The sequence below is a fragment of the Lepidothrix coronata genome, unplaced genomic scaffold (genome assembly GCF_001604755.1).
Source record: "Lepidothrix coronata isolate B3197 unplaced genomic scaffold, Lepidothrix_coronata-1.0 Scaffold3, whole genome shotgun sequence".
NCBI lineage: Eukaryota > Metazoa > Chordata > Aves > Passeriformes > Pipridae > Lepidothrix > Lepidothrix coronata.
Genome location: NW_016690183.1, coordinates 11260722 through 11286256, shown reverse-complemented (window position 1 = coordinate 11286256; position 25535 = coordinate 11260722). Strand labels below are relative to the sequence as shown.

The following is a 25535-nucleotide window of genomic DNA, read 5'->3' as shown; positions in this document are numbered from 1 at the left end:
CTATTCTATTCTATTCTATTCTATTCTATTCTATTCTATTCTATTCTATTCTATTCTATTCTATTCTATTCTATTCTATTCTATTCTGTCCTATTCTACAAGTGTATTACTGCAATGTCCCACTATACTTATTCCAGAGAACTGGAAAGCCTTAATGGGTGCTCCTTCTGTTGAGGAGCAAGGTTATGGTAAGTACTTATTGCTACTGAAATCTGGGCTTCACATCTCCACTGCGGTAATCTGCCACTCATTGCATCGCCTCAGAGCTGGGCTCTCCAGAAACAGGTCCTTCCCCTGCTACTTGTCTTTGTTGCAGCACCTGGCTGGTTACTGAGTTCAGTTGGCAGAACAGTGCTTGTCGGTCTTGACAAGATTGCTATGCCAAATCCACCTCCAGCACCTCAACTGTGTTTGACAAATGGAAATTCATGCAATTGTGATGAATCCTGCCTGGCTTAGCAAAAACCAAACAACACTAGCAGGTATTTGGCATTCCTTGTGAAACAGTGTTAACACATGAATTTCTGAATTTCTGACTGTGGTACAAACCATGATGCTGTAGCTGAGTAACGCTAGTCTAAAATCTGGCTGGTGTCTCTAGACATAGCCTGTTAGTCGCAACAGTCCAGGCTGCAGACCACAGGTTCCTTTTTCCCCTAAAATGAGGGACAGGAGAATTTTCAAGGATGATGTGTTTTCTGGATTTCTGTGTCTGGATGAGGATGGTAGTCCAGTGCAGGGTTGTCCAAGTGGTGTTCTACTTCATGGAAGAAACGCGCAAGCTAGAATACGCTCATAAAGGAGCAGGATGCAAAGCGGAACACCTCAAGCAGAATAGCTGTCAAGTTGCACTAAAGGTTACCGTACACTGTGGTTATTTCTTGAAGAGCCAGCATTCCTAAACTAACAAGCAGGAAATGCCAGCGAAGCAGAATAATAGAAAAGCCGGGAATTTCTTCCCTACATCCCACACTTAGTTCTAGAGTGATGAGAAGGCAGAGCTGGGAACAGGAGAAAGGCTTTCAGTGAAGGAGATGCTGATGAGGGGCATTTTTCTGGCAATTCCCAAAGTTCTCTGGCATGTGCATCATTATTTTGATATAGTGTATGCATTGAAGAGAGCTGACATGTTTCATGACAAGATCTCTAGTAAGACCATGCAAAACGTGAGTAGCATGAGCAAACTAATTTCATTAAAAAAAAAAGATGTCCCTTCCTTTCAATCGGCTTGGATTAGATCTTGTAATGCTAGCAACTGATGCAGAACTGAGAAACAAAGTGCTAAAAATAAAAATAAACAAGGTTATTTTACCAAGCTCAGAATACATCTTCCTTGTGTGAAAACACTGCCGTTCAGCAGCTGGACATCATTCCCTTTTCTCAGACATAACCTGAATGTGAGGGAGCATCAAACAGGACTGGTAAAATGTGTCAGCATTAGCATGAGAACTGATGATGAATTCCTATTTGAAAACTTCTGATTGAAAAACAAAGCAACAGAAACCAGAGCATTTTACACCTGAAAGTCATCTTGCTCCTGAGGTGACATCAGTGTTTTAAGTCCTTGCCAAAACAGTTGGTCACCACTTTTTCTAATGTGAGAATATCTTTATATCTAAAAGTGGATACCTCTATAAAAATGTTTATTAAAAATATCAGAACAAACCCTTCCTTCCCCAAAGTAATATGTAACCATATGACCACGAGTTTTCATGGGTCAAATCAACAAACAAGTATTTTGGGGTTTACCTCATCTCCAAGTCTTCATTTTCTTGTGGTACAAATTTGTACAAGGCAACATAGGTGTTCATTTGTAACGTGCTTTTATAAAATGGTCCCTTCAAGAAAAAAGAGAAAGGGAAAATTTAAATATCTGTTCTGTACAGGAGTTTGATTCACTTTGTTACAGACAGAGGAACCAAGACCTGATCTTACAATAAATTAGCCACGACCATCTCACTCCTTTCACAGCATGGAGGACTATAGACCAGATACACTGCAGGCCATTAAGGCAGTAAAAATCTTCATTTAGAAATAAGGTTATTTGAACCCCAAGATCAAATTCCAGGCTTCCAAAGAACATAAGCAAAAATCTGCACAAGTGGGTCTCTGGGGTGAGATCTTAAAAACAACTCTGCCTTTTGCTCTCTGTAGTGTATGACTCTTATGAGCCCAATAGTGTATTATTGGCATTATATAAGGTGTCTATTATACAGTTCTCATTAAGGATGGAGCTAGAATCATACAGTATACAGATCCAAAAGTCAGGGTATGAAAATCACTTCCTTAAAGTGATTTTAATGTATGAAAGCTTTCTGTGCTGGGCTTTCCACAGAGAAGACAGGCTACTCTTTCTGCTCACTTTTTCCATTGTCAATCTGGTGGGGGAAAAAAAAAAAAGGTAGCTAAAATAAACACTAATAATTTTCAAAATCAAATCCCTGGTTTTTATGTTACATCAGTTCTATTGCAATTACACAGCCTACATGCTGGATCTTTTGTATTCACAATATCAGTTTGCAATAAACAGGAAAACATGAAAGCGACCACAAAGGGTAAACTGAAAAGCCATCCAGTACTATGTATTGCTTCCAGCTGTGGCCAGTGGCCCAGAAATGGTATAAGAACATGACAGTAAGATATCAGTGCCCCATCAGACCTACTCAAAGTCCTCAGACAGCTATAAAACCAAGACTTTTTTATGACTTCCCATTCCCATTGCATTTGCACAAAATTTATGCTCATACCGGGGAATGTATACTTTTTGGTTCTTCTCCAAAGTGTTCTGTGCCATTTTCAGAGTATGTAAACACTGAAATAAAGCAAACACATGACATATTAGAAGTAGTTTCAGACTCTTCACCTCAACAGTATCACCTTGATTTTTTTGATCTCTTTGCTTTCTCCCTTATTTTCTTTGATTCTTTGTGCTCTCCTCTGAACCCTTCTACACTCCTAACAAAACCACATATCTTACTGGCATATGACACAATGTCCTCAAGAATTTATAATTGTAACAAATAAACCATTTGGATCAGATGAATATACACAAGGAATAAAAGCTTGGTACTATAAGTGCATTACTATTTAAAGTCCAACAGCCTTTTTCTCGCATTGAATACTGCATTTCCATTATCAGATAACCAGTATTTCTATTTAAAAGCACCTATGAAACCTGATGATCATATATGAGTAGTATTGAGGCAGGTTTGTATGCAAAACCCTTTCTTTCCCATCTTTGTCCTCTTTCTCTAAATATTTGATCATCTTCTTCGATCCCTCTCTCCAGTAGTCTATGCCTGGGCTTCACTGGATATGCTGCATCTCTCTGATTTTACAGGAGGTACCTGATTTGTTTTCAGATCAGGAAGCGTAAACTGAAACGCAGGCCTGTACATGTGAAAATTTTCTTCTAAGTTTCTAAACCAGAATCTCTTAGAATAAGGTAACAGTCACAGCACCTAACATACCTCATATCTAATCAGTTACTCTCTATTGTAATTGATTCATGAGCTGTGCTCAGTTATCTCACTAGAAAAACCACAGTGTCTTTATCGTATTGACTGAATTCCACCTTCACATTTCAAGAATTGCCTGGTGTTTCTTGCTTCTGCATAAAGTCTGAATACGACTTTACTAGCTGGAGTTTTTGAACATCTAGAACCGCCAGTGTCTTCTCCCACCATTTTATAGTCTCCAACAATTTGGAAAAAATAACCAAAGTGGTAATAAATATCAGGCTAACTGAGTACATTTTCTTTTTGTTTCTCTGTCATACAGTTGCATGCATCCAGGGAAAAGAAGGTCCAAGGGACACCAAACCACTGAATTCTTCTCCTCTGCTCTTTCACCTGCTCACCCTTTCTTCTATGAACACATATTTCTGTGACTGTTCTACACTGTAAGTGACAACCTAACAGAGATTCTGTGAAGAAGCTTTATGAGGGAAATAGGAGGATTCTTTGATAGTAGAGAGTTGTACTTCAACATTGACAAACAAGACAGTGTTCTTGTAATAGATTGAAGATGAGTAAAATGGCAGCCACAGAAATATTTTGTACCAAGTGACATGCATCCATGAGCAAACAGAAGCACATATTCTCTGATAAAATGTAAGACAATGTTGTAATCATAAAGTCCAATGTATGAATATGAAGACAGCATGTGAGCTGATACCTGACACATTTAATCTGAAAATGCCACAAGTTGTGTCCAGGTGGCCTGACTGCAGCTGAGCTGGGCCTCAATATGCTTCTCACCAAGTCCTATTGCAAAGGCACTCTGACCCTGCAGACTGTCACAAATACCAGAGGAAAACCTTACAAACGAACCTAATTTCCTCTATCTTTAATATAGGGGTATATGTATGTCTGACATCTGTATGAAGGGGTGTAAACTTCTTCTGTTACAATTTGGCAGTATTTAAATCCTTCTCAAATTACTGTGCTTTGTTTATCACATCCAAAGGAAAGGGAGTTAGGGAGGCAAATTAAAGGTGTTCTGATGAATACTGAGTTGGGTAACTAGCAGCGTTTTGGACTGGGGGAAATTAAGTGCAAGTATTTCAGCATTGTAATTGGAGTAATTTCTGCTTAGTGACAGAAAATAAAGCCAGGTTACTTATGGACAGCCTTGTGAACTGTGGAGCTGACCCAGCAGGTGGGGAAGGAGCTGAACTGTATCATTGTGTTTGTTGAGAAGTGCTCATGCTCACCAAAACTGGGTTTGCAGGAGGGGCAAACCCTTTGACTCAAGGGGAAAGTCCTCAAATCCCTGTTGGTCACAGGCTCATAAATGTCACCTAAAATACATTTTGGCTTGCAGGGCTTCTGTTACAGATGGCAATTCATGGCAGTGAAAGAGTGTAACTGGCTTAGAGGAGGCTGAAGGGCTAGAAATTAGGTATGCCATCTCACAGTTGTAAACTGGGAAGCTTTGCTTCATAGGATGTATGCCAGGTCCCAAAGGAAAGAATCTCCCCTTGAAGCTGTTGTCATGGGAGTCTATGGGAGCGATTACATGGCCGGACGTATACTGGGTCCTTTCATCCTTCTGCAGGCTGCGTCTCTTCTGCTGTTTCCTTTAACCAAAGGGTATCAAATGTACATTTTTCTAAATACTTATTTGTAGAGGACAGTATTTTAATTGGGGAGGGGAAAAACCCAACCAAAAAAACCCCAACACAGAAAAACCCAACTGGAATGGACCTGAGTCATCAAGACATTAATGTGGAACTGCCTGATAAAGAGGCAGTGGACAACTGAGAGGAGTCATGAATCACCCTGTAACAGCATTTTGAATTTAGTCTGTTAAATTTTTAATCTATGTTTAGCTCACGATCTCTGGATATTAATAAGAGGCACTCGAATCTGAAAGCCATAGAGGCATGTAGTTCATATCTCCACACAACAGAAATCCATCTATTTTCATATTTGTTTGCCCTAGCAGCAGCAGACAAAAAAAAGAAAAAAAACAGGGTTTTTTACATTCTGAAAAGGATTTTACCATTTCCATAGCTTGTGCAAACAGTGCAGGCAGTTTATTAAAAATCCACCATGAGGAAATTTTTGGAGTGACTGATGCATAATTTATACTCTGAGCCTCTGAAGGATGGATTGTAAAAAAGGCAGTGCTGATCAAAGGAATCGTTAATGTGCCGCGGAAGTTATTTGGAGATTTGACACATGCTGAGTTTTTAAACTAATCTCTTTAAGTAAGTTCCTTGAATGCCTTTCAGTGCATTCAGTGAATACAGATCTCAGAGAAAAAAAGTTTCTTTGGGTTTCAGAAATGAAACTACTGACTAACAGAGAAATAAAAATTTTTCTGAAAACTCAAACAGTGTCAATTTAATCTCAGGTGGGCAAGATTAAACAACGTGATGGAGACTGAATTCTTTATCTTTAACCAGGTTAGGTCAACTTGCAGTTGCAAGAGAGAAAACCTAAAAAATTTCTCAGGAGAAATCAGATAACATAGAGGAGGTGTTCACAAAATGAGAGGAAAGAAATAACTGAACACAGTGAGGAGAGGTGATAGGACCAAGAAGGGAGGAAAGGAATAAGAAGGTAGCATAATATGGGAATGGACAGCTGAAGCTGGCATTTCACCTACATCAACTGGTAGCCGCACGTAAGTAACACCGGGGGTGCTATGAAGAAACAGCTATACTCACTGTGATTTGTTTATGTAGTGTACATCTTGTGAGATTCAGCAAAACAGACCTCAGCTGCTGCTAGAGAAGTTACTCTGATGGTTTGGGCTTGAAGTTTTACTTAGCAATAACCCTTTGTGTTTATGACTTTCCTCACCATGACCAAATTCAAGAATGGGATTAAAAACACCAACTTCTGGTGGCTGAGATTTCATTACTAAGCTCTCGATTGCTATGATGGTCTTTAAATCCCATCATGCTAAGGTTGTAAAAACATTACTTTTGTACTTCAAGTCAAACAAAGGAATTGGGCCATTAATATTAGTGGGCACACGCTATAGATGTACGGAGAAGTTGCAATTATAATCAAAATTAATCGTGTTGCATATTTTACAACATATGGACATATGGATATTTTATGATTAATTTTCTGTCCCAAAGAGGTTATGGTATACAAAATCATGCAGAAAAATCAAACATATGGAAAAGAAAGAAAATATTATTTTTGTTCCACTTTGCCAATGTGGAACGGAAGCATGCTAAGCGGTTAGTCTACAGTCATGTTCATGAAGTGAAAATAGAAAATAGGGACTGAACCTTGTTCGGTTTCAGCTCGGGACACACTAAATTGAGAAAACCAGGACTTGAATTTCATCTCAATGGCAAAAAGCATTCCCCAAATACTTGCATCAACTCAGCTCCTGCTTTGAAAACCTGAATGCTGCTAAAACATGGACATGCCACAACCTCCCATCTGAAATAGTTTGTACAAAGGCCTATAAACCAGAAGATGTTGTCCTGGTCTGGTTGCACTCACCACTGTTGCTGCGTTTCCTGCTTATGTCAAGGGTGCCTGCAGAGCTATTGCCTTCCTCCGGAACTTCTACCAGGTCAGCTGTCTGGAGGGACAGAAAGAGCAAATGAGATGGGATGAGCCAGAAAAAGTGACCAATGAAGTGAAATAAAATCACAGCAAGAGTCTTTGGGAAATGCAGTACTTGGCTGCTATCAGAGCAGAGCAAGTTAGTCTAAAGGGATCACAGAAAACATTGGATCCGGTGATGCACAAAACATATCTACTTCACAGGGAGCAGTAAAAGCCCAGAAAAAAACTCCAGACCAAATTTGCCATCTGGAGTACAAAAGATTTCTGCAGTATAAAATGAAGTGAAAGTTAAGGAACAAAGGATTGTGTTAAGCAATGTGGTTCTCTGTGTAAAATAGAAAGGGCTTGAGGGAATTTGCAGATTCTGAAGGTATACTAAATAGTTATCTACCAAGGAGACTGGGCATTAGTTGAAACTACTGACTATTAATATATTAGCCCTGAATATATTATTTAGTAAAATAACTGTAATATAAGGGTGGTTTAAATTCTGTTAAAATCCTGGAAGAGAAAGGGCTGGAGTGCCATGGAGTTGATGAATTCGGTCTTTAAATATCTGCCCTCACTTTCTTTTTAAACAGTCATCTGGCTGGTATGGTTAGGGAAAAATGAAACCCAAATGTTGTTGTTAGAATTACTATGATTTCTTACTTGTACCACATTAATGTCAATCATGATTAGGGACCCAATGTTCTAGGGTGTAGAAAAACATGGGATGACATAATCTTAAGCCTCAGAAGTATACTCTGCATAAGGCACCAAATTCCTTGGTGGGGTAGTCAGCTTATCCCTGTATGGCCCAACAAGAGCCAAGAGCTGCTCCAAACAGCTCTACCCGAATCTGACCTTAACGAAACCTGTTACTGAACTCTCCACATCTTTGATAACCATAAAAAAACCCAAATGTTGAACTTGAGTCAGGTGCTTGCTCTAATCTGAATAACTATAAATCCTGACATGGTCCTAAGCTTTATTTATTTCTTGTTAACAGGATTTTAAGACACATGAAGGATTTACCTTCATTATTCCATGACATTTTACAATTGTACTGTGCACATAGCTCTCTCTATTGCTTTGCAGACCTTTGCCTGCATCACAGAAAGAAAAGCAAGACAAGGAACATTCACTGGTTTTGTTCAGGGAGCACAATTTGAATTGCATTATAGATTTTATATGTTGGGTTTTTTTGCTTTTACTAGTGTTGACAACAAAGCTTTTTTTAGAAAGTACTTTCACCATTTTATTTCTCCTATCCACTATTTTCCTAGATACTTCTCCATTCCAGGAAACGAATGAACAAAGAGGTTGAAAGTAGATTTGTGCCACAGGTATCTTGTGGCTATCTTGTTTCATTTGCTATTTTAAGAGCCTTCTGCTTTACTGCTCTGTTACTCCTTTTTTTTCAGACTCAGCTTTTTGCCGCAGGTCATGCTTGCCTGGTGGCCTGCCCAAATGGGTCTTCCAAGGATGAGAAGGTAGTGCTATAGCAATGTTAACATGGAGTCAGTATAGAGCATATCTATGGATTTCTGGTTGCTGGATGGAGAAAAGAAAGACTGGCTTTGTTGAAATAGTAAGTCCCAGATATTTTTCAGCTCATTGCTATAACACGTTCCTCAGTCTTCGTAACTAGCTTCATAATTGCTGATTAGCTTCATATTTTGTTGGGTACTTACTGCATATGGGATGTAAGTGACTGTTCCTTCAAGGTATACCTTATCCAAAACTTCCTGAAGTAACCTCAGTTACCTTTAATTATTTTTTAATCAAGAGTTACATGACAAATGCTCTAATAGAAATGGTAGAGCTACAAAGCTGCTTTTGATAGGAGCTGATGTACAGAAAAATAACAAGAACCAGATTCACATTTACATTACCTCAAGTGCCTTTCTGTATAAATGTGGGTTGCAGAAGCAGAGTTTTGAAGCAAGCAGTAGGTAGTAAATCTGGAGCATATGGCCCTTTTCTTTTATAGGAGATGCAGAATCTGGGCTGAAAAATCACAGTGGGTACGTCCACACTGCTCAGTCATGTTAAAAATACCTTGGCTAGTTCAGAGGAAGATGGTTATCTCTGCTCTGCGCAGAGACATGAATTCCATGCAGTCTGGAAGCTTCATGGCCGTAGGGGCAAGGCACAGATCCTAGGCTAGTCACTTTTGCTTTTGACTACCTTCAGCAGGAGCAGCTATGCTACACTGACCTAGAGCTAGACCTTTAAAAGCTTGGACATCACCTGTGAGGCAAAGTAGTATCCTAGGTGTCACCATGATCCCTAGTTTGGTGACATGGCAGAACCATGAAGTATATTCCAGCTCCCAGGGCTGGGACATGGCATAGCTGCAGAGCCCTGTTGCTGCTGTGTGCCTCACAGCTGCATTGAGAGGAGCAGAGCAGCACAGAAGTGAGAATCACTTGTGAAAGATCTTAGTCACTGTGTTTTATTAACTAGACAAGTGCTTCTAAGGGCTCTGTGTCACATCCCTGTTCTGGTCACTCACTGGTCAGTGCCTACTCTCAGGTCACCATCAGTTTTAAAGCTCCATGGCCCCATCATTTGTTTCAGGGTCGTGTCTGCCCTGGTTTTATCCTTGTCTCAATCCACAGGCTTGCATTGGCAAAATTTATGGTTTCAAAGTCTGTTTATTCAATTCTCTAACGTTTTCTATTTCCTGTATGCTGACACATGTTATATTCTCTCTCAGCCTCAAAACCCTGGGGAAATTCCTGTAATGAACTTGCATTCCTCATTCTACACCCACACCCCACCTAGTTATGATCAGCTCCCTCGGGTAAGCTGACACAGCATTCATGGTTTCTATGCTTGAGCTGTCATTTATAATTCAACATAATGCTTATTGATTTAGAAAGCAATAATTACATTTGTAGAACTACTATTTCAAAGTAAATTAAATAAATGAAAGAAAGAAATGTGATCACAATGCTACAGGTGGTAGAGTCACTTTGGATTTTAAAAATGAGCGGAAATTACCAAATTTCTTTTAAGGCATAAACAGAAGTAGATAGAGGACATGTTCCTTAATACATCCCTTGCAGACTTCACTTAGTTCTTGCTTAAATTTTTCTGTCTTCTTTCCCATCTGACATGAATTGATGTCTGTTTAGAGTCCACTTTTACCACCTTACAGTTCAGCCATATAAGTTACCATACATTTAAATGCCAGGGAAATGTTGTGTACCAAACATATACAGATATTAGCACAACTTGGAATTAAACATATAAGTATGTTTAAAGGCCTGGAGACAAAGTCTTATCCTGTCTCTGTGCTAAAATCCTGGTGATTTTTATTCTTAGGTGAATGCAGAAGAGATTGTCAGGTAATGTGGGAAAAACTTGTGCTCTGGATCTTGCACTTTTAAATCTATAGTCTGAGGACTTCAACCCATTGCTTTCACCTGTATGAAGGGTAAATGCCCACCATCAGCAAAAGGAAGTATGCATCTACTCCAGCGTGACAGTTACATGGATTTGCAAAATAAAAAGAATAATATTTCCTTTTCCAATCCAATAAAAATTGTTTATTCATTTAATTATTATTTTTCTCTTTTTCTCAAGAGTCATCTAAAAGATTCTTAAAATTCGAGTTTGCAAAAATAATGTATTTTCTGGTCTTAATTTGGAAGCGGAGAGTAAGAGTTTTAAAATTTTTTTTTACAGTATTTTTAGTTCAGTTTGAAATATTGAAACTCCGAAAGTTTTGGGAGCTCTGATACGAGCTCATGTGAATGAATGTCTGTTGCTCCTCTAGAAAGATAATAGAAGAAAGATATGTTATACTTACAGAGTTTCTGTTGGGAGAGTCAGACCCGCTCCCAGAACTTCCCTTTTTGGTTTTCTGGGCTAAAGAAGTCCCAAAACGGAGAGTTTCATACACAGGGTCAACCTTATTTCCACAGGCTGCAACAGAAGGAGCAAAACATGCATCAGTACCTTGAAGATATTTCTGATCATGTTCCTGCTTCACTTGGAGGAACATCTGCCTCTACCAGCATGTTGGGATGTGTGCTTAGACAGAAGTTGAAAGACTATCCTGAAAAAAAGTGTTTGATAAACTTAATGGAACTGGCCTTTCCTAGCAATTTTCTGCTGCCTCTGTACTCCAATAAAGATTATTCTCTCCTCATACAGGCTCTTCAGTTCTTGGCCATTGTCTTGTCTCTCTTCATCTGCCATTCTTCTCTAGTCATCACTGGTGCTGCCTATGCTGAGGTAAGGAAGACAAAGTACCAGGAGGTTTTAGTCCATGTTTGTTTCTACCATTGACCTCTTGGGTTGCTCTCAACAGTAGAAGCTTGAAGGAAAAAGCTCTGTATTGTACCTGAGCATCCTTGTCGTATGAGTGGGTTGTTGTCTTTATCCATCTACCCTCCCAGTGCTCCTGCTTGGCTATTGCATGTAAACAGGATGGTCTGGACCTTCCCTGAAAGGTCCTGACATCCCCACTGTGGAGCTTTATGGGGTCTGGAGGCAGGCATGAGAAGATACCTGATTTTAAGGGTGTGCTGTAGGTTTTTCAGCTCAGTCTAGGTGTTGCCAGAAAGGCCAGCACCCCACTGGCATATATCTGTTCAGTTCTCACTCCCATTCTTCCTCATAGCTAGCCACAAAAGTCATCTCCCATGGAAAAAAATGGATGTCTTCAATGGGCAGAAGCAATCTCAGTTCAGACTCTCTTTTATGTACTGCATTATTAGCCCTCAACCTTCCTTGTGATACAAGGTAGTAGACATGTAAAATACAGTACATTGGAAGCATTATGCAGAAGGAGGGAAATTTTAGCCAAAGAACTGAGAAAATACAAGATATTTTGGATTTTGAGTAGAGCAAAGTGCTTCTCATTTGTTAGCTAGAGTTTGTTCAAAATGTTTCTTCTGATAAAAATAATGAGTATTTTTTGGAAAGAGAAGCTTTGATGAAATCCTTGCAACTCATTTTTTTTAACTGCTGAAAATAACAATGCAGATGTCCTCAGACAAGTAATTTTAAACTGACTGCCTACTTTTGGTTTTCATTTTTTTGCACTTCCAGATTTGCCTGGTTAGAGTACCAGCAGGGAAAAATATTTTCCTGAATAAATTTAACTTCTCCATTTCATTTTTTTTTTTTTTCAGGAATATGGTATTACAGTGAGCAGAAAATGGTCTTTTAAATACTTAGAAAATCTGTAGGGATGATCAATAATGAAAAATATGAGGAAAGTAAGAAGTGTGCATGAAAAAAGACAGTAACCTAGAGACATCCCTCAAAAGACAAACCAGTAATTTCAATGTATCCTGCTGTTTTGATCTCTCTGTCTTTTCTCTATTTCTTCCCAGCTCAGATCTTCACCTCTGTATTCAAGTGTTTCTTCACTTCTAAGTTCCTACCTTGATCTCAGGTAGTTATTACTATAAACAGGGTAATTGCTAAGAGGTATGTATATGGGTTATATGTATTGAGTGAAACACACAATAAACACACCCTCTCCTCTTCCAGCTTTGTATCTTTGAAGTGGTCCTTTCCTGAGATGGCAGAAGGACATGCAGTCACCGAAAGGAGCTGGAAGGCTGCTGAGGGTAAATACCATGGCTGGAAATCTGCCGCTGCTGTTGCAGAGCACTGCCAAAGGAAGACTGAATGGAAAAGCAATCAAAACCTACCAATCGGCATCACTTCTTTGATGCAGCCAAACTGTTCATGAATGAGTAGTGGTGAGCTGTAGTACCGTCGAAATCCCTTTGGCTGGAGGGAGAAAAAGCAAAAACAAGTGAAGGGCATTGCTGCTTTGATTGATTTAATAGAAATAGCCTCAGCTTTTGTGTAACAGTGTGACGAGCCTGGAAATTTGCCTCCTGTTGTTCAGTCAGTGTAGGGTTTAGAGATAGGGGTCTGTTTGATTTTTGTCCTGGAAAAAAACAATTTCCTGTATTTATGTGGAAGGAGGGCTAATTTTCAGCTCCCCTTTTTTTTTGTCTTACACAAAAGCAGCACTAATCAATTGCAGCAGAAGTGCTGAATCATCAGAGGTTCTGGGAAGTTTCCCTCTCCCTATCTTCTTATATAACATGAATTGGCATTGTTTTGTATTTGTTATACATCTGACTACCCTTCCCCACCCTACCTCCAAATCCTCATGTTCTCATATATACACTTGTGAAACCCAAAAAATTTAGAGCCTTTCTATAGGTTTTTCTAAGTTTTGCTGCATAGTATCTGCAGCTTTCACTGCTTTTTTTTGTCTTGTAAGTTCAAAAAACTCTCCAAGTTGTCACCAGATATCCCCTCAATGTACACTTGTAGAGAAATATACTATAACAATTCAAGCTATACCATTAAAGAATACCACAATATAGCAAATAATGGTGCCCTATACCACTCTAAAAAACATTCTTAGAAGGTTAAACATTTCCTGTTGACTCTCTATTTAATATCTTAACTCAGTACTAATCATTTGATTAGTACTCAAAATGAAGGTGCTAGCATCTTTGCAAATGCCTTTCAAGGCATTAAAGATTCACAAATGATCTCTTAGATTTCTAATGTCTCCAGGCTGTGAGAATTTCTAGTCACAGTGAAAAGTGGAAAAGATTAACAGAGATATGCATATTTTCCATATCCTATGTTCAGTACACATCAAAACCTGACAGACAACTAGTTCTTCAGCTAATGAGCTGCAGTATAGGCTGAGAAGGAGTGAGTGGACTGCTAAACTTGGTTTCTTAGAGGAATACATTCCAGATTCTTCAGCCTTGGTTTACCTCCAAGCTAGATTCAGATGCAGCATGAGCTCACAAAACTCCTATGACTTTGCTGACAACTTCCTGATGTAAATTTGGTCTTTATTTTTCTGTTTTTGTAAACTAGTGACCACAAGATCTGAGGCCAGAATCAAGAAATGCATGAATCAATTAACTTGATGTAATATTTGGCTTGTCCAAGGCTTGCAATGAGGTCGTTCAGCTCTTCACAGATCAGCTTCCAGTACCAGAATGCCTCATGCTAGAACTATGATTTTGGTTTAAATACATAAAGACTTGCCTCAGGGATATAAACAACAATAGCTTTCACTGAACACTCTTGGAGAGAAAAGATTTTTCCAGTGAAAGGTGGGTTTTGTAGCCCTTTTCAAGTCAATGCTTGCATTTTTTCCATCATTTAACGCAGTAAAACTGTTTGCTTTTAGCTTATATTTGTCCAAGTGCCTTCCAGTTGCAACAAATCTGAGAACATCTGAAACATGAATATATGTATTCAGTTTTCGTATTCCAAATGGTCTTTTTTCCAATAGTGACCAAAAGACCCATATTCCCATAAAAGTCAATCAGATGAGTTAGAATTGTCTCAGACACAGTGTACTGCCATTGTCAGTCACGAGATTTTGCTGCTCAGAAGATAACTCAGGAACTAAGGTGCTGTGCCCATACAGAGGCAGGCTCCTGCTCTTCACAGCTGCCAGTTTAGAGATTGCTTCAAACTCTTTGTCATCATACTGTGAAATACCCTTTGGTTTACTTTTTAGATGAATTATATTTTTTCTTCAAGTCCTAGCAATGGAAAAAACAAAAAGTAATTTGAAGGATTTTTCATTTGTTAAACTCCATTGAAATATTTTGATTAATTTATAGTATACCTTGAGAAATTTACACTGCAGCAAGCGCAGTTTAAATCAAAGCAATCAATTCTGTTATTTAGCTAAGTTTGGATTCTATAACTGCATTTTCACATCCACAAAGCAGAACAGATTTGTGTTATGGTTTTGTTTGGGTTCTTGAGTAGTAGCAATTGACCAAATTGATAACAGGACACTACTTGACTTTATGTTTCCCACCTCAGTAAAGTGATCTGGTGTCAGTTCTGTTAAGGCACCAGCTAAATGCCAGTTGGGGGTCAGGCACACAAAATAAGTGGCTCCAGCACAAGCTGGTGCCTTCCACTTCTCTTTCTGCCTTGAGCTGCTCACTTACCAGCTTGCCCATGCAGCGCTGCTGTCCGATACTGTCTGCACACTTGTGATGGATGCTCATCTTACAAGCCTTACAGCGCAATCCATGCTTAGCATTTATCCCTGTGAAATGCATGGAAATGATTTAATTAGACACAATCAATAGTTTCCATGCATTTAAACAAATGACCTGAAAGAGCTGATGGGGTCAGTTGCCGTAGAGCAAATATTGACAGTTTTCTTTGCCTTACCTACTTTTTAAAATGCCCATTTATATACACATTTTCTTTACAGCCTCTCCATTTTAGACATTTTTCCCCCAGGCTCTTTCCCATGCTATTACTGCCTTTAGACACATATATTGGATCATGCTCTGCTATATGATAGTCTTATCAGTGATGTCTCTGCCTCGTGAACATCAAGCAAAATCCCTTTGCTAATTTGAAAGGGCTTGATATGAGAGTTGTGCAAGGCTGTGCTCCTGTGAAGGAGCACCCAGGCTCTGGAGCTGCCCTGGGGAGTTTGGCCATCAGTGGAGGCCAGGTTTCATGGGTGAGAGGTAGCTCCAGGGGCAGCAAGGGCTAAGCCAGCTCCTTTACCATTGTCCACCCATGGGCAAACATATCCCTGTTTGTTTGGTTTCTTTTTCCTGCATGGTTGCACTTGGATTAGTGCACTATGAGGATTTTTTCGATTACAGTTTCTTTTCAATTACAGATGCTCAAACCAATATTGACAATTGTGCCCAGGGATTGTTGCTTTCACCATCCTGGGCCAGTGCTCAGGAGGTACATAAAGGGCTCCTTTTATGTCCCTAAGTGGAGCAGTGAGGATGCCACGAGTCTGATCTTGCTCTCCTTCACTGGCAGCGGAAAAGTTCTGTGTTACAGGTAGGGGAGCTACAGGAGAAATTTTGCCTAACAGAAGTAGACTTCTCCTACTTGACCAACAGTATTTCTGCATTATCTTCAGTGTGAACCTACTCTTAAATGACAGAGCCAAGTCTGTTTGCTTCCAGGCAGGAACAGTCACTCTTATTCATACAACCGTAACACTTCCTAAACTGTGCAGAAGAAGTGATGCTGCAGCAACTCTTTTATCCCCATAGGACTGTATAAATGAAATGAATAAACAACATGTCAGTTCATTATCATCCACTGTGGGAGTGAGTAAGAAATAAGGTAGTAAAAAAACCCCTAAAAAACTCTTGACATTTTAACCAGCCTTCATTAGTCAGACATGATAGGAATATTAGTCAGAAGGATCCTACATCTGAAAGTACTCATGTAGCTCTTGGTTATTTGAGTAATCAGTGCTGTGTACATGTTGCTGGATTCACCCGGTGAAACACTATGTCTGAAAGAAGCACTTCAGGGAAGGTTTCATCAAGTTGGTGCCAAAATCCCAGGTTTGACAGGACCACTTTCAGGGGAAGAGGTGCCTGAAGCACTTCCAAGCCAGATAAGGCAGGCTGAAGTAGCTGTGGGTGGTTGCAGTGAGCCAGGCTCAGATGTTTCACTTCCGTGCTTCTTGTAGGATAGGGAACCTCCCTGCCTTCTTACTGAGACTACTGGAGAGATGGAGAGTGAATGGGGTTGAGTGTAGGGTGTGCCCCAGGGACTTCCATGGAGTGAGGTCACTGACTGCTCCCTGCTTCTTGCCTACCTGGTCCCTTTTAGCCCTCTCACGGTATGTGCAGATATCTAGCCTCTTTTCTGGGGTCTTTTTTCCTAGCAAACACAGAATTTACTAGAAGAACACATCCCTGTTTGTTTTGTTTCTTTTTCCTGTGATCCACTTGGATCAGTGTGCTGGGGGGACTTTTTCAGTTATAGTTTCTTCTCAATTACAGATGTTCAAACCAATATTGACTTCAGCAGCTTTGTGCTTTTATTACTGATGATGAAATGCTGAATCACCCTTCCTGATGATCAACAATTGGCATTGAGGAAACAGTTCTTCCTCCACAATTTTTTATTATATTTATAAGGCAGAATGAAAAAAGAAAAATTACATCATACTTGCCTAGCAACACATCAGTGCTTACACTGGGTCTAATTCTCCTCTCACGCTGGTCTATACTGGCATAACTCTTACCTGCTCTACCAAGTTATTCCTAAGATTCAACTGTGAAAAGGCAGACAGTTCTTTCTCCTGTTATGCTCTTCTACCCATTTTAGTGTTAATATTACAGGGTGGATATTGCTCCTTACATGTTATAACCATGTGATCAGAGAAGATACACATTAGTCAATACAACTGTGCACCCGAATGATGTGCAAAATGAATGTAAAATATCTGTGCTGCTTTCAAAAATCAAACCCCAGCATTTTCCAGAACAGAAATTGGTGGTCATGTGAAACTCTGTAAGATGATTACAAAAGAAAAACACTATATCTCTGTTGTTGAATGCCATATTTTACATGTGGGTAGCTAAGTAGTGGCTTCAAAGAGAGGAAAAGCATTTCAGTCACACACTTAAGTCTAGAAGAAGTCTTTGTAAATCAAAATGAAATTGCCTATAACTACCAAAATTTTGATCTTCAACTAATTCTCATTTCTAACTTCTTGGTTTGCTGTGTGACTAGCTTGGAAAAGAATTTTCATGTATCTCCCTGCCTGCCACTGAGGAATAACTAAGGGGCATAGAGTCATTTATGCTGTACTTACACTTAACCACCATATCTCAAGCTCTGAAAATGGCATTTTTACAAGACACATCTTTTTTCTATATGATAATTCTTTCTTCTTCAGTTTTATCCCCATTACACTAAATCAAACCACATCAGAGAACTATGGCCAAGCTATTTCAAAACTGCATGCCAGGGATTAGACAATTACATATTAGTACTGTATCTGACCCAAAAGGGGTCAGATTGCTTCAGAACTGAGGCGCAATCACAGCTCACATCTAGGAGAAGAGGTCATATTTGATATAGGTGCAAATGAGACCAGGGTTTGATCTGTTGCATCTATTTCTGGCCTCCCATTTAAGCAAGCTTGTTGGATTTGCAGAAGCCTGAATGGGGCTGGTTTTGGAAGGCATCCTGGTAGTTTGAAATAGTGAAAAAGAAGGCAGAACATGGATTTTGCAAGGAAGTTATTTAAAGCTGAGTAAGTACAGTGAGAGTTCCATGGTCATGCACCAGCATAAGAGAGTTATTTCATTATACCTAAAGTAGTGGCATAGGATATAGCAATATGTTGAAACATTATTTGCCAATAAACTCCCCCAGAGAGAATAAGAAAGTTAGGAATTTTGCCTGAACATACATTAAATAGTAGAAAATAACTGGTATTTATGACTCATAAAAGTAAAAAAAATTTGACACTGACAAAGATAGTAATAATTATAGCAATAGCAACAACAACACAATACAGCAGACTATTTAAGGAGAAGTTGTATTATTTCACTGCTCTCCCATAGGGTACCAGTCGAAAACCTCTGTGGTGTGCTTATCCCCACCAGTTCAATCTTTCTGTAGACTGAAGCATGGGGAAGGGGAAGCATTAGGAGAGAATTCACATTTGAGATGGTTACAGCAATGTCTGGAAGGTGCAGTGTTCCAGTAGTGAAGTCTAGGATACTAAAACACTCTCCTCAGGGACTTCGGCTGAATACACTCTGATGACCTGCAAGCCTGACCATCAATCTCTAGTTTGATTCCTACCCCCCTAAACAGCTGACAGCTTGATTGCAGTCTATTGTTTATTCCAAGCAGCAGATATTCCCCTATGCCAACCTTAAAGGAAAGCTGGAAGATACTGGTATAGTACTCACTGATATGTCTTAGCCCACCTGGAATAATTTTAATTTGTGGTGGATCAGAAATACAGGAAGTAAAGGCTTAGCAATTAAATAAACTTGGAGCAACCTAGCTACTTTTTCTCTGGTTTTCATTCAAAGGGGAAGTAGGCTAAGAGCTTTGATGGATTCTTTGCTATTACCTTCAAAAAGTAATCATCCCTCCTACCCTCTTCTCCAAAGACCCCTGCTGAGGTGACTTAAGGCAATTGTTAAATACGGAGCAGGCTAGAACAAAGTTCTGCTCAGTCACTTTTTGATTATAATCTAGGGATGTGGTTGCCACTATTTTTATTCAAGGAACACTATTTCATTCACTGAACAGGGCAGACAACACTTGATGAATAGGTAACTCTATTCAATATTTCTTTTTTACTTTCTTTGGTCAGTATACTTTCCATAAGCAACATCTCCTGAGTACCACACTAGCCTTATTCCAAACGCAAAGTGATTATTAGCCCCACGAGCTTTCCAATGGGCTCACTGTCTTTGTCTGTTGCCACAACTTGTATGGGAAGTCTCTCATTTGAGAGACTAAGGAGTAAAACTGTCAGAGGTTTCACTAATACTATTTTGTTCCAGATGATAATGTTTAAGTTGTAAAAATTGCAAACTCTAAAACTGGGGGTTTAGAATGGAAAGTACTACATATGTTTAGCTGCCTTACAGTGTTCATGAACATAACTGTAAACGTAGTCATGAAAGTCATACAGGGAAAAAATACAAAGACATTTGCACAAATGTCCTCTGTGTCCTATTAATTAATGTATCAATTACCTCATAGTCTGTAAAGGCTGGTATTCCTTTTGCAAACAAAAAAACCCAAAACTGACAAAAGAAACTATATTTCATGTAAAGCAAATGAGGAAATTTCATGTCAGAATACTTGAGTAGCTCTTAAATAAACTTACAAATGAGTCATTTTCCTCAGATACCAGCTAATGTATCCAGGCATGTAGCACTGGAAGGATGCATTTTGAGAATGTGTTTTCAGAATCAGGTCATGTTTAATAACACCTTGATAGAAATACTCTATGACTGGGTCAGCTCCCATTTGAATAGCTAAACCAGTGGCTAGGTTTTCCAGAACAGTCATGGAAAACTGAAACTTAAACTGTTCTGATAATATGACCTTAAATACAACTAAAAGGACACACTGCATCACTTTTCTAAATCTAAGCCTTTTTTGGAGTCAGCCTGAATGGAAATATTTGGAGGCAGAGATGGGCAGAGGAAACAGGGCAGAATTTGATTCCAACTCTTTGTGTCTCCTATAAAAATAATTCAGTAACTACTGCACATTTCAGGAAAGTGATATTTATTCTAAGGAATGCAAATGAGAATTTGCTTGTCACGCACATGTGAAGCTGACCTGTATCAGCCTCTTGGCCAGCACAGCTATGGTCACATCACTGCTGGCTGATGCTTTTTGCCTGTTGTTCCAAGACTCAACATAGGACGAATAACTAGAGAGGGAAAACAAGCTCTGCAGTCTGGAGAAATTTCAAAGAAAACTGCATATGTTGGTAACAACATGATGTTACGCTGACTGTATAAAGGTAACTATACTAGGCACTTATGCTAAAGTGGAGAAAAAAAAAAGAGAGCATAAAAAGATTCAGGTCTATAAAAGAAAGAGGACGGGAAAGAGACACAGAGAGACTGTCACCTCCAGCTAATCTAGCTATGACCCAACCATTATTTTTTATCATTCCAGCTGAGAAGAACATGCCAGTCAGAAATTGTTTTTATTTAAAACTTAAAAAAATAAATACATTTAAAATTGCATATTTTCCATAATACTTCAACTTCTGCTGTGGGAGAATGATAAAAATAATGAGTGCCTTGCCCCTTTCTCCCCAAATGTATTTACAGTTGTCACCAGAAAGCTGCATCCATGCCAAAATTTGTGGGAAATGGAGAATTTTAAGCAAGCTGAGCCAGTCTTGTATCAGCGAAGGGTTTAGAATGTCACCTTAGAAGGAGGAAATCCCTGAAATGGCACTGGTGCCCCTGGGGTCATCTCTAAGCCTTTGTGCACCCTCCTCTCATGCCCCCTTCTCCATTTTTAATTAATTGTTTTTTTGTAAAAGCTCTGATGCTGAAAGGGATGACTATTTTTAAAAATTCCTCTATGGCTACTTCCTGCCCCTGTGGCTGGCTGCTGCTGGACAAACGCTTGCCCTCCTCCTTCCCCCGTTCTCTCTCAGTCAAGAACTGTGAGTAGATGAGAGAATGGCATTTTCTACACAGGACATCCACATCTTTAAAGTTGAAAATCTTGAGCCTAATTCCCCCAAATCATTAGGTTTATAAGGATGAGCTGGGCAATACTTTTCTTCCTTTAGGCTCCCTGAGTGCCTCCTGCCACCTTGGGAACTACCCCTTTTCTCTGTCCTAATACCTGGCACCCTTCTGCTTCTTTTTCTTAACTGATGCTGCCCCATCACTTGCCTCAGATGACATTGTGGAGAGGACAGAGGCACAGATCCTCATCTGGTCATCAGGTGAGCTATAGACCAAAGCCCAAACCCAGATTCCTGCAGCCATCCTAGATGGCTGAATGCTGGGAGTTACAGCTGTCTGATGCCGGACTGATCATTCAAACTGATGGGCACAGAGTTGCCAGGTACATTGACTTACACACAAATATTCACCTCACACAAAATTACCAGTACTATTAACAATCCTACCATTGCACTTTCCACTGTTAAATACAGGACTAGATGGATTGTTCAAAAAAGCAACAAAAAGAGGACATAATAATTTTTTGGTCTGCTGCAATATTGTTCCTAACTGAGCTACAGAAAATATATTATGGCAGTTCTTGGCATTGTCATTTTGACTATCCAAAAGTATTAATTTTTCTTTTGTAAGAAGATGAAACTGAACTTATGAGTACTCTTCTCTTTTGACCTGACTAGATAGTCTTCTCTCATTTGAACACTATGGCAAAGGCACTCTATGCATGAATAACAGATGTATAGAACAAAAATATTTAAAAAACAAAGAGAAAACTAGGCAAAAATCTCACTTAAGCAATTTTTCATAAATAATAGCAGGATGGGATTGACTTCAAAGGTTTTACTGTTTAGTAATGGATTTTTTTTTAATTAGGTTGTGGGTTTGGGGTTTTTTACAGTTAAATGTGCCAGTTTAAAATGTACAGAGTTTTGGGTGGGTTAAGTCAATAGTTTCTTGGGATGGGAGTACACTGTCCAGGGATCTCCAACAACATGTTGGAACTAGAGGAGGAACACCTGCATTTGGGACCAAGCTGCCAGGTCTGAACCTGATATCTTGGCTGGCTGAAGTGTCCTGTTCCCCTGAGTCCACCTTACGTCAATCTAAACCAAATGGGGTGTAGAGAGAAGCTGAAACTTATATATTTATGTTCTGTAGAATAGGACTTGATATCCAATCATGGTACCTATCCTTTCAAATTAATAAATTTTAGATTATATGTCACTGAGAGGTATGGGTCCATTTGAATGCCTACCCCAGTTTCTCCATAACAATATCCAATGTTCAAATAGCAATAAAAGTTGCCTTGCATGTAGGCAGGCAACAAAACAGTGCATAAAATTAGAACTGACTTCCTAGTGACATAGTTTTCTTTAGAAATGACATGCTGAGAAAAAAATGAGGCAGTAATAGGCAGGTTTTTCTGCAAGACTGTTATAGAGACGAAAAATATCCCTGCTAAAATAAAATCTTTTAAAAATTTGGCCACAAGAGGTTTTTTCTTTGCAAAGCACTTTTCACATATTCAGCAGCTTTGCTATAAAAGTCTGTCCCTGAAAGGAAATATCCACCTCCATACTTCTTAAAATATCATCTCAGGTTTTTGATCATCTAAATGTTAATTAAGATGCTGGAACGCCATGGTAAATAAACTAACAGCTATTACTGAAAGAAAAAGTCCCAGTTCTCTAGACACTGATCATGATCAGTCTTATCTAACCTTTTTTGCTCTGAACAAACTGGCACTGGTATATCAATGCCTACTTTTCTGGACAATTTTCTGGACTAATGAGCCTGTGCTTGTAGGTCTTTGCACTGGGCTGCTTTGCTGAGAAGGCAAATAGCTCAGAACAGTTGGACATAGACTTGCCTATGGGACGTGATGCTGAACTGCTTCAGAGTTGATGATGGTAGTAGAGCTGAACAGGACAAGGGAACATGGAGAAATTAAACTTGGTGTGTTGTCCCAGTTGAGGACAAGCAGAGATCAATGGCTTGGTGTCAGTAATATTAGTAAACCAGACCAATATTACTTGGTCTCAGTAATATTAATAAACTCTTGAGATGAAGATGATGAAAGATTTCAAATGATCTCTGTTGACAGGCTCAGGTTATTTGCACTTGTGTTCTTACATATGTTGAAATGCAAAGTCATCCAGGTGCAGACATTTTTTTCTGTGTTTTGAAATGGTTTGAAAGAGCAGTTGAATTTTGTAGGGCCACTTATATATGCCAAAACTTTTGTCTTTCAAGGGCATTGTACCATTATAGAGGAGCTGGAAAACACAAACCCAATATCTGAACAAAAATTATGATGTGAAATGAAGAGCAGGGCTATGAGCTTGCTGAAAATGTGGGAAAAGAATTACACAGCAAACAAAAGAACAGTCTGTCCTCAGCAAAGGGATTTAGTATCCTCACTGGTCTCTTAATGGATTTTTAACATTGCCTATTGCTTACATGGCTTCATCATCATCAGTGGGCTTGAAATGAGAGGCATCTATTTACCAGAAGATCAGGACAATCAATTAGAACTATGAAAGGTTTAAATAAAAAAGAAAAAAGAAAAAAGAAACAAACAGAAAAAAAAAAGCACCCCTGATATATAAATACCCATTGCTCTCTGGCCTTTGCTGTTTCAAGCTTACTGAGGGTTTTGGCTCTTCCTTCCCGCACCAAAAACACTCCTTCATCAGTGCAGTGCCTCAGTGTTGTTCCCAGTCTGTGTTAGCACAAACTGACTGGCAGTGCCTGTGGCGATGGGCCTTGGACACGAAATGCTGAAGTGTGACTTATTGTGACCATAATTCCTCTCTCTCCCTCTTTTGCCCATTTCACAGTAACTAGTGATGGAGATGGGAATTGGAGCTTCCACCTAAATCTAGTGGCTCATCAGGATCTGGCCACACGCAGAGGTTTCTGCTCCAAAGCCATTTCTTACCTTGGATCACATGTAGCTGAGGAGGATTTCTTCAGAAGCTACAGTGTAATTGACGCCTTGATTTGCTTGAACTAGAGATAATTCATCATAAGTAACTGGGTAGTTATAACAGTATGTTGGGATCAGTTTTCAGAGAATTTATTTCTACATTAAGTCACAATGTGTTTTTTCCTTTCAGAATTTTACGATTGCATTTTATAACAAAGTATGTTTCAGTTTCTTTTCCACGTGGGAAATATAGAATCATAGAATCATAGAACTAGTTAGGTTGGAAAAGAACGCTAAGATCTTTGAGTTCAACCCAAGACTGAACACCACTTTGTTAACTCGACCATGGCACTAAGTGCCACATCCGGTCTTTCCTTAAACACCTCCAGGCATAGTGACTCCACCCACAACTTCCCTGGTCAGCCCATTCCAATATCTAATCACTGTTTCTGTGAAGAAATTCTTCCTAATGTCCAACCAACGGAAAAACATTCAAATGAAACCTTTCTCACCAAATGCAGGTATGTTTCTTTTTGGTTTGTTTTAATTTTTTCCCCCAGTGAAATCACAGAGGCTGGGCAGTAAAAATGCTTTATTTACTACTGTCATCTGCTCAAAGAGGCGATCTCAGCCTTCACTGTTACAGCCTGGGAGAATTTATTATTTGACACATAGCAGTTTAGAAAGCACCTACAGATACATTTCTATGGGGCACCAATTATTGTTGAAATGAATATGAAAACTTCTGTCAAATTGTTGTACAGAAGTTTATGTAGTTCAGCAAAGCAAAAAGAACATTAACTGCCTCAGGATCAATCTGAGGAGTGAAAAAATACAGATATTAAGCTGGAATATCTATTTCTAAATATTTAAATCATTAAATCAAACCCACAAAAAAATTTGCTTTCTAAGATTTTGTCTGTCAACAGGAATAATTCAATGCATAACTCATAAATTGTCCATGGTTAGAAAGTATTTGCATAATCTGACTTCACCCTTGATTCTAGTAGGAACAAGCAAAGCCAATTCAATCCATAGCTTTTCTCATCTACACATGTGGTTTGCACCAGCATGATTATGCTTTTTGCTGTCCAAAAACCTTAATTAACATTGACCATAAATGTGCTACCACTATCAGAGATAAGTAAACCAATAAGGGGTAGCAATAGGTTTGGCAGCTATATCTATCTGTTGTACTGTGTATAATAATGGCCAGTCTTCGCGAGCGAAGATTTGGGAAAGGTCATTAACCCTTCGAGCCTGCGCAGTGGATTTTTTAGGTGAGACACAGCTTGCGCTGAACTGAGCCCACCCTTTAATCCTGAGGTTCATCTGCCGGGGCCGAGCAAGCTTGGACAGTGGCAGTGAGGGTCTCAGGACGTAGGTTTGTTTAGAGTGACCTTCTCTTAGATGGATTGCCTTACAGGGCTAACGAGCTCCATCTGCCCGGGGGGCCGGGAATCGAACCCGGGTCGCAGCGGTGAGAGTGCTGCACCCTAACCACTAGACCACCAGAGGCCCCTGTACTGTGTATAATGATATAACAAAAGTCCAGCAAAACCCATGAGACAACCT

The 25535-nt window shown here is 39.3% G+C and overlaps 1 protein-coding gene across 1 annotated transcript in view; it reads right to left on the bottom strand.

The window, feature by feature from the left end:
• STAC (SH3 and cysteine rich domain) overlaps positions 1 to 25535 on the bottom strand; it is a 73725-nt gene that overhangs the window by 13088 nt on the left and 35102 nt on the right. The window contains exons 3-8 of the mRNA XM_017820062.1: positions 15005 to 15105; positions 12701 to 12782; positions 10843 to 10958; positions 6972 to 7053; positions 2748 to 2812; positions 1750 to 1838 (exon numbers count right to left, since the gene is read on the bottom strand). Coding sequence (XP_017675551.1) covers positions 1750 to 1838; positions 2748 to 2812; positions 6972 to 7053; positions 10843 to 10958; positions 12701 to 12782; positions 15005 to 15105 — 535 coding nt within the window. The remainder of the gene's footprint in view (positions 1 to 1749; positions 1839 to 2747; positions 2813 to 6971; positions 7054 to 10842; positions 10959 to 12700; positions 12783 to 15004; positions 15106 to 25535) is intronic.